This window comes from Anopheles funestus, chromosome 3RL, assembly GCF_943734845.2.
Source record: "Anopheles funestus chromosome 3RL, idAnoFuneDA-416_04, whole genome shotgun sequence".
Classification (NCBI taxonomy): Eukaryota; Metazoa; Arthropoda; class Insecta; order Diptera; family Culicidae; genus Anopheles; species Anopheles funestus.
Window position 1 is genome coordinate 45,485,496 of NC_064599.1, and position 18,579 is coordinate 45,504,074.

General features: G+C 43.8%; 2 protein-coding genes across 2 annotated transcripts in view; one reads left to right on the top strand and one right to left on the bottom strand.

Annotated features, from left to right (window-relative positions):
- The window catches only part of LOC125768264 (patched domain-containing protein 3), a 41,688-nt gene extending 31,441 nt beyond the window's left edge, over positions 1-10,247 (top strand). Inside the window, exons 8-9 of the mRNA XM_049435666.1 lie at positions 6,738-7,264; positions 7,340-10,247. Of these exons, the coding sequence (XP_049291623.1) occupies positions 6,738-7,264; positions 7,340-9,028 (2,216 nt within the window). The 3' untranslated portion in view covers positions 9,029-10,247. The remainder of the gene's footprint in view (positions 1-6,737; positions 7,265-7,339) is intronic.
- Positions 9,960-18,355, bottom strand: LOC125768262 (telomere-associated protein RIF1). The gene is made up of 5 exons (XM_049435664.1): positions 18,066-18,355; positions 16,909-17,790; positions 16,473-16,830; positions 16,212-16,390; positions 9,960-15,734 (listed from the first exon to the last, which is right to left on the bottom strand). Exons 2-5 carry the CDS (start codon positions 17,736-17,738, stop codon positions 11,117-11,119), a joined length of 5,985 nt encoding a protein of 1,994 aa, XP_049291621.1. The 5' UTR covers positions 17,739-17,790; positions 18,066-18,355; the 3' UTR covers positions 9,960-11,116.
- Between the last annotated feature and the right edge of the window lie 224 nt (positions 18,356-18,579).

Sequence of the window (18,579 nt, forward strand, 5' to 3'; positions counted from 1 at the left end):
CTTGTCATGTCGTTTTATGAGCCGTGATAAGATGTCTGCATTACCAAAATTATGCGTGGATACATACTGTATGTCAAAATCGTACAACTGAAGGGTTAGAGCAAATCTCTGTAAACGATTTGCGGTGTATATTGGAATGCCCTTCTTACTTCCAAAGATTCTTAGTAGTGGCTTATGGTCCGTTTGAAGGCAGAAATGACGTCCAAAGATGTATTTGTGAAACTTCGTCACAGCGAATATTATAGCCAGGCCTTCACGGTCAATTTGGCTGTAGTTTGTTTCTGCCTTCGTTAAAGCGCGAGATGCATGTTGGACCACTTTGTAGCTTCCGTCGGGGAACTTGTGACTGATGGTTGCACCTAAACCAACGGATGACGCATCAGCAGATACTATGATCTCTCGTCCTGGATCATAATGCGTTAGCAGGAGATCTGTAGCTAGTAGCGACTTGAACTGCTCAAACACCTTTTGACATTCTGGGGACCAATTGAAGGTAGTGTCGTTTTTTAAAAGATTATCCAATGGGTAGCGCAGGCTTCGCATGTTTGGAATGAATCTTCCATAATAGTTTATGGCGCCTAGAAATGATCTAACGCCGGCGATGTCGTGTGGAGGAGGAAGATCTTTTATGACCGCTACTTTTGCTGGATCGGGTTGGATGCCATGCTTATCGATGATGTGACCAAGGTACCGCACTTGGTTTTTGTTAAAAGAGCATTTGTCTGAGCGTATTGTGAAACCGTATTCTTGAATGCGCTTGAGGGTTTCACTGAGGAGTTCGTCGTGCTCGTTCTGAGTCCGTCCTCCGACGATTATGTCGTCCATATAACATGAAACTCCTTCCATTCCAGCGAGCATTTGGTCCATGAGTTGTTGGAAGGCACCTGGCGCTACTTTAATCCCTGGCGGCAGGCGATTGTATAGATATAACCCTTTATGTGTGTTTATTGTGAGCATCTGTCGGCTTTGCTCAGCGATTGGGACCTGCAGAAAAGCATCGGATAAATCAATTTGGCTAAAAATGGTTGATTTACCCAGTTTTGCGAAGATGTCCTCCGGGAGTGGCAATGGGTAGTCGTGTGGATGGAGGGCTGCGTTCAGGCCGGTTGAGTAATCTCCACAAATTCTCAATTTGCCGTTCGATTTCCGCACGACGACGATCGGGGCTGCCCACTCAGAGTACTCCACGGGAGTTATCACGTTCAATTTCTGCAATCTGTCCAGCTCGGCTTCTACTGCTTCACGCATCGCGAAGGCCACGGGGCGCTTAGGTGAAAACACAGGACGGCCATCGGGTTTCAGATGCAGCGTGATGGCAGCTTTTGTGCATATCCCCATGCAAGGTTGAAAAAGCAATGGAAATTTTCTTAAAATCGCTTCTGGTGCAATCGTTGCGCTTGAGATGTTATTGCAAAACTCATCGATGGGAGACGACCATAGCGAGAAAATTTCAGCGAGATCAGTGCCTAGTAGTGCCAGCTCAGATTCTACGACGTAAATGACGGCTTGACGCTTCTTTTGAGAAACCTCTACGTTTGCTTCGAATTCTCCTAGAATTCCAAGTTTATCACCCGAAGCCGATTTCGCAATTACAGATGGTGGTGTAAGTTGTGGGCTACCAATCTTTTTCCATAGGTCACGACTTATTACGGAAATGTCGGATCCCGTATCGAGTTGCAGACGCACCTGGCTGCCGTTGAGCTTGATGTTCACGTATTTTCGTCGATCTCGAATGTTATGCACGTTTATTGTAACGCTGCGCATGTTAGCGTACTTTACGAAAGGCCTTGTGCGCTGGGGTAGTTTGTTTTGTTGGTTGCAATAACCTTCACGGTGACCTATAACTCCACATTGTGTGCACTTATGCGTCCTAAACGTGCACTCTCGAGTCCAATGCGGAGATCCACATAACCAACAGGGCCGGCTCGGTTTGGATGCCTCATTGAATTGGTTTTTGTTCGGTGGACGGTCTTGTCGATGCGTATTTTCTTTAATGGCCAGCACTTTTTCGGCTTTGTCACTTTTAATCATGTCACTGTCGTGTCGAAGATTTGTCATGCGCTGGCATTCTGCGGAGAGCTGATCAAGCGTTACATCCTGTTGTTCCTCGATGCGACGTAAGAGGCGTGTTCGGAAGTCAGCGTCTTCTTCTTCCTTTATACCACATACGAACACTAAACATTTAAACTGTTCTTCCGTCAGTTTCCCCAGTTCGAAATCTACGGCTCCACGATTAACTCGGCACGCGAACATAACGAAATCCTCCGACCGAAGTTTCGTCAGCTTTAAACACCTAAAACGCTTGTGCAATAGGGATTCTTTGGTGCCGAAAAGAGCCGTTAACTTGGAGACCGTTTCACTGAGTATGTATTCTCGTGGGTGTTTAGGCAGAATGTAATTGGTGTATCTATCGTGTTCAGAGGTTCCTAACTTCCTCAATAACAATCGCACCTTCGCCTCATCGTCCAAACGTGCAGCGTCTTTTTGAAAAAGGTCCTCATATCTTTTATACCATGCCGCAAATGTAGCACCAGTTTCAACATCATACCTGAATTCCTTAATATGACCACATAAGGAATCTAAAATTTTCTCCTGTCCGGTATCGCCAGTTGTAAGATCGTTCCGTTGCCGCAATAGTTGCATTAATATTTGTTGCTGCTGAGCCATCTGTTGCTGCTGAGCTATCATCTGTTGCTGCAAAATTTGTAACATTTGCGAATTAGCGTCCGACTGTCCGGTGGGAATGTTCATTTGCGGTAGCGTCGAAAATGGTGGTAAGGCACCATTTTGTTGAGCAAATTGCGGCTGCTGCGGAGGCTGCGCTTGGGCGTCATGGCGCTCTGTGTGAGCTGGTGGTTGTGAGGTGGATGGGGCTAATGCGTCTTGCCAACTTTGCGACGCTCGACGATCGGCTTCTTCTTCTTGCATCCTGCGACGCTTCCTTGTGAGCGGAATCTTTGCACTGGGTTCACTGTCCTTTCGAACTAAAAGTGTAATGAAAATAAGATCTTAAAATCCTCGTCGCCACTGTTATGTACGTAATTTGGTAGAACCACTTTTATTAACAAGAGATCAGCAAGGAAACGAAACACTAGCAAGAATGTACGTCCGTCGTGAGCGTGGGGGAATGGTCGAGTGTCGCTTCGGTCCATGCGACTACGATCCGAACGGTGGCCACTCATCTACACGATAACGCTAGATTATCGGTGAGTGCCTCGGGGATCGCCTCGGATGCTGCAGGGGTGCTCAACACAACAATTCTATTTCACTCATAAGTGAATCTCCGAATCGGTTAATATCAGAGCTAATTCGAACGATGTCGCCTTTTTGGGTGGACTGTTGACCGACCCATAAGAAACGATCATTGCACGAATGCAGAAGGCTCGTTACATCATTCTGGCGTTCTGCGTACGGTGGATATCTTGACTTGTTTTCAACAGCAAACGTACACAGACACACACACAAGCGGTCATTTTCAGCAGTTCCAACGAACTAGTCTTCGGCAACTTTGACCGTAAGGGTGGTAAACGAATCAACTACTGGCAATGGCGTTTGGCAGAGGTAGGCTGCGCCTAGGCCATAAGCACGTACAGGTGCGCAATGTGCAGTGGTGGTACTGCAAGTGCAAGTTGTCATGAGCATCGACAACACGGTGCGTGTATGTCCCTCGGAAACCGTAGCGCTTGGGCCATCGTTTACGGTTTATGACACAGCCGTCTCGACGACATCGACTACCTACCTGCAAGCACTAGAACACACTCGTTTTGCGAACGGATGAACATTATTCGGATGGCCGATAACCTTCCCTGCCGGAGTACCTCCGGTGTGGAAGTCACTGGCCAACACGTGCCATTTCAACATCGGATCACGCTCGGTAATGTCAGCCTGCGCATGTTGGGTGTACAGATGCTTTCGCAAATAGAAACTGTCACCGCTGGCAGCATCGGTCGAGGCCACACGGTCAGGTTTTTATTGCGGCACTCCGTGGTGTACGGGTGGTGCTGCTGCTGGTAACAGATACTAATTATCCTTAACGTGCTCCACCTTCAAGCTAAACGAGCGAAATAACTGTTTTGGCTGTTTGGCCAGATGGACGATTCTTTGCTGACGGCGCATTTACCTCGCTGGATATCTCCGTACACTGTGATCTAACAAAAGGCTGCTATCTCGCCAGTAAATCACATTAAGCAACTTATATTTGTTATGTAAAACTTTAGCTAACTAGCTTGTGCGTTTTGGGGTTTTGGGGGAACCGATCACTTCCGATCCCAATATTAGACCCGGTTGCGTACGATCGGCTTTGTTTCTGCTTCGTTTCAATTCGACGGTTTCTTGACATTTCGAATTGAGTAATCATGCAGCGGATCAACGTAGCTGTCGGGCCTACCCCCAAATGTGAACTAAAGCAGACGAGCCTAATAAGGGTTTAGCATTGCTAACAAAATGGATCATTTAACAAACGTCACCAGGGGTGCAGAAGGTTCAACGACCGTGCAAAGAAAATGTAAAAAACACACTAAGTGAAAAGCACTTGCCTGCCATGTCTAACCGTCTTTTTCAAACCAGCTTCAACCGAGAGATTCTCGGCAAGTATGCGCCTATTCGAGGTCAATAAAAGAGATAACCTGTGCCGGCTGTGCCTATCATCATTGCGGTGTGAAAGTTTTGTGCACCACTGTGACCAGACGCATGAAATATTAATGATCAACTTTCTACGACCAAGCAAGTGGGTGACCTTTCGACGCCAACACCTATTAGGCCGCAGCAGTAAAGAAGGGTATCTAAACTTTAATACCGGTCAATAACCGTTTGCTGGCAGGTATGGATGGGATGATTGATCAATTGCAAAAATATCCACGTTTAGCTACATATACCACCCGACTGGATGCGTGTTTACCAACAAAACGTCCAACCGGAATCGGTCACCATCTCCACCCCGGATGCCACGGTGTACTGCCCGTACTGCCGATGTCCGGTCCCGATAATGGTCAATCATGCGGCGAACCAGTTCCTCGTTACATTTCTCCTGTTCGTGAGGATCGAACATAAAGCTCTCGGTGATATTTCATTGACGAACGACTCATTCATGCGCAATCGGAATCACAATACGTCGCCATCGTTACGTTCCTTGATCCCGGCCCCGGCCGGTCGATCGGACGCACTGTGTTGTGAATGTGCCCGCTGCGTGCTAAATACCGTTTCTTTACAGATGACTACATACAGTAAAGCATGCAGGAAATTGTCAACATGCCTCAAAAATGGTACCGGTAGTTCGAATGCAATTGTCCGCTCGACTGCTGTACGCCGTCCTGTGCAAACTCTAAGCCGACCACCAGTTGATGAGTTATGGATCGTTGCTGCTGTTGATGTTGTTCTTCACGATGATGATGCTGATGATGATGATGATGCGGATAGGTTGGCATATTTGGCACGACATCGATGCGACTTCTTTAAGCGTGCAATCTTAGCTGCGGTAGTGATGGTTCGTAAAGTTGGTTATGGTTTGATTTTCGAAATCGTGAGAAGCCGCACACTGTCAGCTGTGTATGACTTGGTGTGTTCCACTTCCGGGCTAGTAAAAGCGACTGGAAACGACGATCGGTGCATTGACTCGTATCGCTATGATGTATGTTATTATCGTAAAAGTGAGGTTTAAAACAGAGAAAGATTCACAATATATTGTAAAACTTACGACCAAATTATGAATCCAAGATAAATCACAACCATGTACTACACTGCTGGGCACAGAAAAATGACCGTTTCGTCAAAAATTAACTGGGTGAAACAGGAAAGTGAAAACAAAAAAGTGAGTGTTCCTTCATGCTGTGCTTTGTAAGCTTTCAAGACATATTGGAACCGATCACATGGCAATTAGGCAGTGAAAATTTGGCAGACGCACTTAACGGCTCTCGCGTGCTACAGGTGTGTTTTGCGATCAACTTGAACGATCGTACGATCACAGTTAGTGAAAAGCGCAACAAAGCTAAAAAACATTACACTGACCTTACACTCCCGCGAAACCGCGCCGGAGAGATTCAGCGCGACGCCGTAGGCGATCGTATCTTTGGGGTTTTCAGCCAAATATTCCCCATCGGTTTGAATGTGACAGGAACCACTTTTACCGCACGTTACATGCACGGACACTGCTTTACGGCACAAATACACGAGCAGTGCAATGCCGTACGAAAGTGTGTCATGTCAGCCATCGGAGGCTCCCGGAGTGCGTCGGAGACACGTTACGTGCGCCGGGACGAGGACGAGCCAGTCAGTAGCAGCACGGCTGCGGTGGGCGAGGGATGATTTTCGCTTTTCAAAACACGCGCCAACCCCATCACAACCCCGTTTTCTTTGCCACTTCCATAGCGTAAGGTTCCTTTTGAACATATTCGCATTGAACGGGCGTGAAACAAATGGTGAAGAAAGAGACGAACAAGACGAATGCACTGAGGACGTTTTCGGGGGACACCCTGTGGTATGGCGTGCGTGACATTCCAACGTTGGGTAAAAGCGAATGCAAAATACTCGGCCACCATACATACAATTATTTGCCTAGTACCGATTTTGTTTCTATCAATGCCAGCTTGTTAGGGTGTCTTCTTAGTGGATAAGTTTTGGAGAGTATTTCACAACGAAAGTGAAATGTTTACCGGTTTACGTTATTACAATTTAAAATATGACCATGCAGCAACATAAACCTAATTTAAAAATTTCTACAATTTCTACATTCATTATTACAGAAAAACGATCATGGTTGTATCGGAAGTTGAACACGGGTGGAATTAACCGGGACGATCCGGATAATCCTATCGACAATCGGGAACATGTACTGATGGCATTCTTCCGCGAAACTATGGCACGCATACTGAACAAGGGCTGGACGAAAACCATCATTCTGGTGATATTTGCAGGCTATCTAGGAGGCGCCTGCTTTGGTTTGACCAAGATCAAGGAAGGTCTGGAACGTCGAAAGCTGTCCAAAGCAGATTCTTACTCGGTGAAATTCTTTGACCTGGAGGATGAGTACTATCGAGAGTTTCCGTACCGCATACAGGTGATCGTAACGGGTGATCTCAACTATTCCGATCCTACCACACAAATGCAGATCGAAGATTTGATGCAATCGCTTGAAAACACCTCGTACGTTACCTCACCATTGTATAGTGAATCTTGGTTGCGATCGTTCATCTCGTATGTCGATCGAAACAATGACTACCTTAACTTAACGCTGGACAGTGAGCAAGCGTTTATCGATGCACTGCGAGAGGTAAGTTTTACCAACTGATACTAGGGCGTACTTTTAAGACCATGTTTTACCATTTTTATTTTATTTTCTTTTAAGATTTGGCTTTTCCCGGCGAACCCATTCTCGCTGGATGTGAAATTCGACGAAAAGGGCACTAAAATACTTGCCTCGCGCTTTATGATACAAGCGGTCAACATAACGGATACGAACCACGAGAAGGTTATGGTAAAAGATTTGAGACAGCTATGCAAGGATTCGCCGCTGAACGCAACCGTTTTTCATCCGTACTTTGTGTTCTTCGATCAATTCGAGCTGGTACGACCCACCTCAATACAGTCGATGATTGTCGGTGCCCTGATCATGATGTTGATCTCGTTCATCTTTATACCGAACTTCCTCTGCTCGCTGTGGGTTGCCTTCTCCATCATATCGATTGAGCTGGGCGTGGCCGGATACATGGCGCTATGGGACGTGAATCTCGATTCGATCTCCATGATCAATCTAATCATGTGCATCGGATTTTCGGTGGACTTTACGGCACACATCTGTTACACCTACATGTCGTCCAAGGCACGTACACCGGACGAACGCGTGCGGGAGGCACTGTATAGTTTGGGCATGCCAATTGTGCAGGGTAGTATGAGCACGATACTTGGCGTGGTTGCACTACTGCTAGCCGACAGCTACATCTTCCTGGTGTTCTTCAAAATGGTGTTTTTGGTGATATTCTTCGGTGCGATGCATGGTCTGTTCCTGTTGCCTGTGTTGCTGTCCCTCTTCGGGCCGGGTTCATGCACGTCCAGTTACCATCCGGACGATGATCACAAACTATCACCGGTAGAGAAGACCTATCCACATCCGTACTGCATTTCTCATCCCCAGCTAGCGTTGACTGGTGCGTTCGGTAGTAAAAATTTCCTCGGTGCACCGTACAAAGCGTACGGTGAGGATAAGGATCTCGGCATTGGAACGTCCGGGGAAGATTCGAGCGAAAGTTCAAGTAGCAAGTCCCAGCGACGGCAAGCAATCGAGGATGAAAACACACGCCGCCGGTACGAAGAAGGTTGGAGACGCTCGACACATAATCTTACCGGCCAGAGCCAGTTTCAGCCCATGCTGGACCTTTACGGACAGGAGGCACTATGGACGAAAACAACCGGTAAAGGCCCGTTGAAAATAGCAAACGGTCGATACGGATACGATGACATGCTGCTCAATGTGGCCCAAGGACAAACTACAGTGAAACAGCCACGGTCGGCTGATTTTGAGCTGGATCGAACAACGGAAGATCGGCGTGATCGTAGGAAATCGGACGACGAGCGCTACAAGTCCCGGTACGAAGATAACCGAACGTTCGTGGACGATGAAATGATGGACGATACTGATTATCAGCACACCAATCGATACTACGTCTACGATACCAGCCACGTGAAGCGCCTTTCGAACGATAGTGGAGCGGCCGGTAGTAGTACCACCAACAACAATCCTGCCGGCACCAGTATGCACCATATGAGCCACGGCAACAGTGGCGGCACAGCGACCGATCATCAAACAGCTCCCAGTACAACGCGTAGAAAGTTTTCCGACGAAAGCGACAAACGCAGACGTCACAGTGACGAACGTCGCCCTCGAAAGTTTTCCCCACCCGAGGGCATATACAAGCAGAACCCGCATCGCTCATCGTCGCAACATAATCTGTACTATCCTAGGCAACCACCACAGCGAACAGCCTCCCAGAGCAGCCTCCATCAGCTGCGCCATATGGGCGACATGAGATTTCCTTAACCACACCAACCCCCTAACCCCCTAATCCATTTTCCCGCTTTTCATCGCTCAACATTTAACGGAGGAACTGATTCATTGTAAACTGTGTACGTAAGCGTCAAACGAATTGTCCATGTGTGTGCGTGTTTTGGTATGTGTGTTTGAATGAGTGTTAGTGTGAATGGTAGAGCGAATGCACATACATATTGCATAGGAAAATATCATGGAATGAATGTTCTTAATCACACAATAGTAGTAATGTAAGGATAAAAAAGCACAATAACGATAGTCCATTCATGATTTGGATCCGTTTGGCTTACCCTCATCGATTGTACGGATGCCACTGTAGTAGCGTAGCGCCGACGCGTGACTGTAGCGCGCTTGCTCATCATTTCATTAACGTGTATTGCAGCAGCTACGGATACGGTAAATAGGATTACTTTGACCAAAACGATGCGTTGTTAAGTAAATTTCGTCGTCAAATGAGACAGGTTTGAATTGGGACGGGGACTTATTTAAGGTGCCGGCTTTTGGTAGGAAAAGGTTTGTTCAGTGTTAGTAAATTAAAAAACAAAAAAACTGTTTCTTTCACAAAAAAACGAATCTATATTAGCACGGAACAATACAACGGAGACAATTAAATAGTGGACAGATTGAGAGAACAACGTGATTCCCGTGTGGATGTAGCATGTAAGAACTACTACGTACGTTTACAATCAAATGACCAATATGAGTCACCTGTATAGAAGTCTTCGGTGGAAGTATATTGGCTAACATTGTCTACAGAAAGCCCTTTCAGCTTAGACTGCTACTATTTACAGTAAACGAAACGAAATACCGCTAAACCGTTTCCCCGCTGATTGACTTGATGCTAAACTATAAGCTTGTGTATAAATGATAGTTTTACGGTTTCCTTTCCCCATTGGCGCAGGGTTGCGCTTCGTTACTCAAATTATTTCTCACTCACGAGTTTTATTTACCATTCTTTTGTTTGTTTTTCTTCCTTCCTAAGGGTGCGACTTTTCCACTAGGCTTAAGAACTACAGAATGGCGCTTTATGAGAGAGGAATGACAAAACATAAATGAAAAACACTTTGTGTCGTAGAGGTGGTGTTGATAGCTTAGATACTGTGGCTGTATTTGAATCTTTTTTCAATTGATTTGGAAACCTAGGCCAAATCCAACACCTAGACAATGTTCATAGAAAACATCGTTTGAAATAAATAGAGTAAAAATAACATTACTTGACTCTAACTTAGAGTAGTTATTTTGTAAAACAAATCTAATGAATATCACAAATAAATTTAATTATCAACAAATAATCAATTATCAGCAGTTGCAATTACAAATGCGGCGTTAGTCTTGCTTACTGTCGAGTGTCGTCATCATTATCGTTTCAGACAAATGGGAGTGGAAATCGGTTTGGGCATTTTCCTATAAGATGTTTTCTTTAATTTCAGGCAGAGTAAATTTAGGTGTATTTGAGTACTAGGACTATAAAAGTTCTAATCCTAGCTTCTGTTCTGTCGATAGTTATCAATTTGGGTTTGCTGATCCTCACGCATCATATATCTACACAGGCTTCAACGCGGACTACGTTGCCATAGATTCCGATTTCCGATTCGTCACAAAGGATCACAAAGAATGGAGCGTAAAGCACCAAGAACTGAGGCAAGTTATTATTGTTTGAAACTTTCAGCTTGGCTAATGGTGAATATCTCTACAGTTGTAATAAAAATTGTTTATTTTGTTAAGTTATTGTATTAATTTTTATTTTATTATGTTTATTATCATTCGTTTATTTACTCTCGCTATAAAATATAACCAATGTTCAAATTGGGGTTCTCAAACCCTTGTCCATTGTTCGAGCTTAGGTTTAATTACTGAATATTACATTCCATTGTCTTTCCGTTCAAAGCAACTAACATCTACAAACCATAGGCTCGAACGGAAGTCGAACATGAAACACTTGACATCAATGACATGGAGGTATATTAAATTAACAATAATCTTATCGCGAAAGTAATTAATCCATACATGTTACTATCCCTCAACGGACCTTAAAAAGAAGTATTTGTTTATCAAGATGCATCAATAACGCCGTTAAGTTCACATCGTGCTAGATATCTTAAAATAATTCTCCAACAACGACATGATCTCTAAACGATTTTTACGAGCTAATTCTTTTCGTAGGAATTGTTCGCGTAACGCTGCTAAATTTTGGCTGTCAGCTTCCGTGCTTGGTAAACTCAGTAAATTCTCGAAAATATTCTCTACGACTCGCAATGTTTCATCCTTTTCGTTTTCCGTAGGTCCAGAAGTTTGATCGGCGGGTCCTTGCGTATTGTATGCCAGTTGTAATTGTTTGAATACGTAATCGACCATAGTCGTCGCTGACAAGCGTTCGCAAACTTTTGCATTTGAATTTTCCTGTATGGCGTGATCCAAAAATTCTACCGAATGGCGTTCCGATAGTTCATCAAGCACCACGTCACGAATCTTTGTATCCTCGGACATTTTAGCCGACAGTTCCTTCGTTAAGGTTCGAACGGATTTAGCTCTTTCTAAAGATTTCCCAGCTGAAATGTAGCGCTCAAATATGTCGTCCAGTGTGTAATGGTTTAGAACGTGCTCCATAAGGGCCTCCTCTGAAGAAAATGATATTTTATTTGGCGAATCGTTCACTGTTTCCATCGCAACAGTAACGTGTTGTAGCTCTTCTTCAGGTGCATTTTCCGATTGTGTTGACAAAGTGGAATCTTTCTTGGACACATCCATACAGTCAGAAGTCACATGTAATGCGGTCATATTATCCGTAGCATCGTGCATCATAAATTCATGCTCATCCAGAGATTCCGGTGATGACGTTATTTCCACTTCTTCCATGTTCTCTTCATTGGCTCTATTTGGATTGGTTGCTAGTTCTGCTACCTTTGATGAATGTGTCTGCGTGATAGTAAAGCACTGCAGCTCAGAAATACTATCTGACTTGCTTTTACGCCGCATCATAAACTTCGTTCTATCCGCTGAGGATGTAATGCTTCCGGGTAACTGGAGGCTACGACTAACCGATGCGGAGCGACATTCTTCCGCTTGTCGAATGTATTCTTTCGTTAGAGAAACTGGAGGATCATGAAAACTTACGCGTTTACGCTTGTTGACTGGCGATTCGATGTCGTCAACACTTTCGTCCTGGTTGTGTTTCCGTTTCAGTATGCTGCTAGCTGGTGATGCTAGCGGTGAAGGCAAAGCTTTAGAAAAGAACAGATACTGAGCAGATTTCTCCTGGCAATTTTCTACACTTTGCTTCAATTGTTCCGAAGATGTGCTGCTTTCGGCTGCAATTGACGTGGCATTGCCAACTATGGCTTTTTTACGCATCATTAAACTATTTCCGGATGCCGATCCAAGCCCAACCTTTGGTGTCGACGCATTTTGTGGAGGAGTGTTCGGCTTTGGAGATTGATCGTTGTGCTGGTTGCGGATCAAATTAATCAGCTGTGCACCGCGTCCTCCTAATCCGAGCATATTCGTTCTAGGACTGCGTGGTAAAGAAGACTGCTGCTGTGTGCGAGCTTTAAATGCACTAGTTGATCCCGATGGTGTCTGCGGGGTTGGGCTAGCCTTAGAACGACGGGTCATAACTGTTGATACTGGCGTGTTGGCAGCGTTCACCATGATATCTCGTTCTCTTCCACTAAGTCTATTAGATGATCGTCTATCCGCACTGCCTGCGAGCTCTCCAGGATCCACACTTTTTGCCACCAAACCTTTTTCCTCCGATATGGGAGAAATATTCAACGTACTATTGAGCAGATCAGCATTCCTTTCCTCTTCACCAGCATGATCAGGCGAAGATACAATACTGCGATTAAGAGATTTATTCAGCGGCTCCATCTCTTCGTCTAAATTCTTTACCGGAGAGAGCTGATCTATGCTAACCACACCGGGTTCGCCTGGTGCTTGCTCTAAGGAGAACAGTGGTTCGCCTGAGGACTCCTTCGTTTTATCTCCAATCATTTCTACAGCATTTGTGGATGAATCTACAATTGGTAGATGGTGCTTAACGGATGTTGCAGTTTGTTGAACATTACTACCGGCAAAGTTCTCGTCTTGTTCCTTCGCTTCCATCGGCAAGATGATGGGGTGAGAGACCGCTTCGGTTTCATGCTCTTCAGCGTCCTGCAACGTCTTGGCAATATTTTTTATTGATTCCAATACAACTAATGGACTGAAACGTGCAACCTTCGGGCTAGATAAACCGCTGCGGTTTTCAACAAAACCACATTCTTCTCCTTCATGTGTGTGGCTATTTGATGACCCGACAAATTTAAGTGCTTCTCGCATAGCATCGTCACAGGATATAGTTGCTTTTTTCGAAGGCGTTCCTTTTTCTTTTACCTCCGGCTTATGGATGGATTTAGAAGGACTGTATAAGCATTTCTTATCAGTAATCTTCCTTGGCGATAGAATTAGCTTGTTGTTAATTTTACTGCCCTCATCTAATGACAGCCGAGCAGAGCGTCTGCTGGGTGATGAGAGAACGGCGGGAAGTTTTTGCGCGAGGCCTGACTGAAGCAATTCGGGTTTCATAGCAGTAGAAGCACACTCCTCAATTGTCAATTGTGTCGACTTCTGTACTACGCTTGACTCTGCTTGTTCTGCTGTTTGCTTTGGACTTTGTTGGTTCGGTTCAAGAAACTCGCTCGTGTCCATTTTTTCATGGCTCTGTATAGCTTTCGCTTCGGTACCTACGCTGCCCATTATATTGTCGACATCCTTATTTTCGTTTGATGTTACGTCGGTTGTCATAATTGCTACATTGCTTTCCTGCACTGCAGTACTGTCATTTAGCACCGTATTTGTGCATTGATCTGATTGCGCATTCGTTTTGTCTGCTAATGCTAGTGCTCTAGATTTAGCGAAAGATATTCTTCTATTCGTTGACTCTGACGAATCGGATTGCGAAGACTCAATGACGTCATCGTACACATCAGATTTCGTTTGGGTTTGTTTTTTGTCGTCGGAACCTGATGAGGAAGTACTGTATGACTTTTTCTCAAAGTTTAATGTCTTCCTAGACGTACGCCTTTCTTTTCGTTGTGAAACTTCATGTATTGCCACCTTGGAGGTAGAAGCACTTCTCTTTTCCAGTTTTGTCCTCGATGAAGAATGTTGCTTTTTCTCGCTTTCAATATCTTGGCTCGAGGTTCTTTTCTGACGAGTAGACCTTTTTTCTGAAACATCCGAACGCCTCGTACGTGGCAAATTCATAACATCAAGACATTTGCCTTCAACAGTATCTATACGCAATTTTTCAAGAATGGATAATGTTTTGCGATTTTGTTGTTTCTCTCCTGCTTTTTCCTTTTCAGATTCACTATGCTCTTGCTGTTCGTTTGTCGTTACAGTTTCATCGCTTAAAACATTTCCATTGTTATTTTCCTTATCCAAACGATTCGAGTCAGGTTTGGATGCACCCGAAGGCTTCGTTGTCGAGATCGCTTCCTCGTTTTGTGCAGTAGATATTTCGCTGGTTTCTGAGTTGTTAACTTCTTTATGTAATATTGCACTATCCATTACGGTAGCAGCAACTTTAGCGTTAGTACGATCCTGTTTCACAGCAGCTATGCCTTTGCTCGGTGTCCACGGTTTTATAACAAAGCTGTCTTGGGATTGACTCATATCATTGTACAACGCAGGAATATCCGACCGCTTTTCCATCATTTTTTCACGCTGATGTTCGGTAAGGGATTCAGGTTTAAAATTCCACACCTTATCTATTACCACGAACTCTTCTGTTGGGGCTTTACGCGTTGGGGTTTTGTTGTTCCCGGTCTTATCATCGCAGCCTTTCATCAGCTTTGTCAACTCTGAAATTTTCCAATCCTTCTTCACATCCTCTGATAAGTTCAATATGGTTTTCAGTAACATTTTACAGTTCCATTTGACATCGGTGGACTGCGTAGCCAACTCTTTCGTCATTTCTGGTAAGATCATTTTGTTCGATAATAGCTTGAGCATTTTTCTAACCTCAATCATCTCCAAACCATCTTCGCTCGATATTAGTTCGTTGATCGCATTCCTTATCGGCAAAATCAAAATCAAAATATTTTTAGTACTTAATTTTTCCAGCAGTTCCGTGAAGCAACACACCACCGCCTCGATTCGATCGAGATTCGATTTATAGGCAAGACCTTTTCTTGTCACATCTTTAAAAAGCTCCAGTACTTTCACGGGGGAACTGGCAGGTTCGAAACGCACCGGCAGAGATCGTATTATGCAGCATAGGGCGTCAGCCACTACGGCAGTACTGTAACCATGTTTGGCAATGGTCATGGCTTTGATCATTTCACAGAATGCGTTCACAAACTCACACGTTTGCGTTTCTTGCTTTGCTATTGGTTCATATACCTGGAGCCAAAGTTCTTTCACGCTTTCTATTAACAACAGCTGATCGTACTCTAACGGATACAGCAAAAAACTCATTACCGTTGTTTGATGCTGCAAATATCCTTCCATGTCGTCTCGTATTTGGGCAGTAAGATAACTTCCCAGATGTGTGTAGATTTGAGTTCGAACTGACCGAAACTCGAAGCTGTTGTTGCCGCTGTGTTCGTCCGCATGACAAATGTATTGGATAGTTTTTTGAAGAATATCCCAATATGCATTTTGACCGGTGTGTCGTTTCAAATCAAACAATGATTTCACTATTGGTTCCGATTTTCTGTAACACAAAACGTACGATTGAATTAGGCTAAGTTTAGTTTACATAACGAAATTTCACAATAAATGAAAATGAGAAGAAATTGTTTTTTCGTATGGGGATAAATTCTTCAGCTGCATTAATTAGTGAATTAAAGTTAATTGCTGAGAAAAAATACATTGATGGGAGACAATCATAATTTGCCATTTAAAACCAATCAATGCAACCTTCTATAATGCAAATCTGCTAAATATTTAATGTATGTGCCTTTACCCACCGTATATTAGTCTAGGTTAAAAAGTATATTTTTTCCACAGAAACACCGGAAATCACAAGAACTTGTAATGCACTAACTTGCTAAAACTAAATTAATATCAATCACTAATATTCTTGCACAGAAATAGTTTCCTTAGACAAAGTTTTGTTCTAACCTTGCATATAAACACAATACCGGTTGATTCATCCCTTTACGACGATAAAGCAGAATAATGTACTTACGTTACTGGACAAGGAAGCTGCGGGTGTAGTACGAGTGACATAACGGTTTTGTAGTTGAACATTAATTGCTCCGGTGAGTCATAACCAATATTAACGTGAAGCAGATTGCTTTGCGTTATAGTTAGCAGAGTGTCATACAGAATATCGCGAAGCACCAGATCCTTGTCGTGGAGTAAACACTGCGAAATAGGAATCAACACCAATGAACATGCCAACTGCGAACCAACAACCGACTCGGCAAGCATTGTGAACTATTCTTACCAATTTCAAAAGCGCGTTCATGTCCTCTTTAATCCACTGTAACATGTCTATTTTCGGTACCGTTGTCTCAGCACTTATACGCTTTATCAAATTGTTCCAGACGCATCTATTGATCTGCAGGAAGTCAAGGTGTTGCATCTGTGCTAACAATACGGTACACTCAATACACGAATCGATGATCAATTTAGCTTTTGAAGAAAAAAGCGTGTCGGATATAGCCATTCCATGCATGGGAAAATCGAAGGGTAATTGAGTACCGCAACTGTCCGAACACGTTAGCAATGTTTTCGAGATTTCCGATGCTGGCCCGAGAAGATGTATCAAAGCGATGGCTGATAACTGTTTAATAGATTGATACCTAAAATAGATGGAGTACGCGCGTATTAATTGCATTCATCTTTGGGGAATCTGATAAGTTCATAGCTTAGCTACTTACATTTTACCAGGTGCGCCTAGCTCTTGGTACGACGAGTCAAAATAATAACACAATGGTGTCTTGAACGAAGGTCCAAAGCAAAAGTATATGAACGGTTCAAATATTGTGTCTGCCATTGCATCTAATTGCGAACGTAATTGGCACAAAAGGAACCACCATATGTCAAACTTTTTCAATGCGATCGTTTCCGTTTTAGATTTTGAGCTTTTAAGCGGTATGCATATCAGTTTCACCCGTTTGGGAATGTTTATCTGCTTGTTGTTGGCAAAGATCTCGACCAGCAGTCGCCAGCAATCGAAGGACTGTTCACGGATAGAGAGTTCCGGCGACCTGAATCCTGCCTCAACGATCGATAAAAACATGTTTATGATCGACGAACCCTGGCAAAGGTCGCGGTTTATAATTCGCACCAGAACCGACCAAATGCGATGCCAGTTTGGGTCTTTTTCGCTCCGCGCCGTATCTAGCAAGGATGTGTACTCCTTGCTAATAATCTCACGCATTTCTCCCCATGCCGCTTGATCCTGGTAGTTGGTGGTCCTAATGTGGTTCACTGCTGACTCCAGAGCACATAACGCGAGCTGCTTCGTATCGGTTGATTTTTCCTCAAACATCAAACGACCAACATCCAAGAGCCAGAATCTTAGTTCATCTTTTGCGACAGTGCTCTTTGTGTCGTTCTTTAAGTCTTTTCCCGGTGCTGTGGAAGAGCACACTTTCTCGAGTTCGGTCAACAAGCCATCAACTTTCTTATATGATTCCGACTGCAGAGCTTTACGAAGAGGATCATAAAGTTCGCGTCCAGGTAGCGAAATAGGTCGCGCAGTCATCTTGTTCCTTCAATTTGTAAAGCTTCAGCTCCTAGAAAGAGAGATCAGCAAGCTGTGAAGGAAAATATGGAAACACATAAGTATGGCCTTTAACATATGGTACATACTGTACACTGGAGAAATCGATAAGTTGTATTTGCTGATAGATGATTAGGTTACTTCTACAACTTTACATTCTTTACATTTTACAAAACTGTTTCAGCCTCGTATAGTTCAATAGAGAGGGCAATGCGCTTCTCTTTCACTCTCAGCCACTCTGAACACTAACTTTTACGTATCCATAAGAATCCACCGCGGGCCTTAACAAAAACATGTTACATCCATTACCTGTGTGGAATTCTTCGATAGTGTGTTCTTAAGTAAACCGTTTCACCAAGAATTAGCTTAAAGTTGCACGTATTTAGCACGAAATAACAAAACTCTGGCTGCTACCACAAAACACACGACAGACGAGTAAACAATAATTGGCGCGCATCAGCTGCAATAAGCGTAATTGTCATCGCACACACCAGGTTCGTACACGGTACTTTTGCTAACACCATTTTTAATTAAAGTACCCAAGCAACACAAATCATGATTCGAACGTCGTTTATGCGGGTGCCTTTTATTAGTCGGGTATCGGTTTATCTGGGCTTGTAAATGATTTGTATCATTGTTTCAGTTAAAGTTGAAGCAAGCATGATTGAGACGCGATCGATAGTTAAAATAAATAATTTTTTTTAGAAGTATAATAGAAATTGAAAAAAAAATCACAATATAGTAATAATAAAAAGTAAAAGCAGATGTACATATTATCCGTGTTTTCTGCACATCCAACCCCCTTTGTACCATCTACACTCTA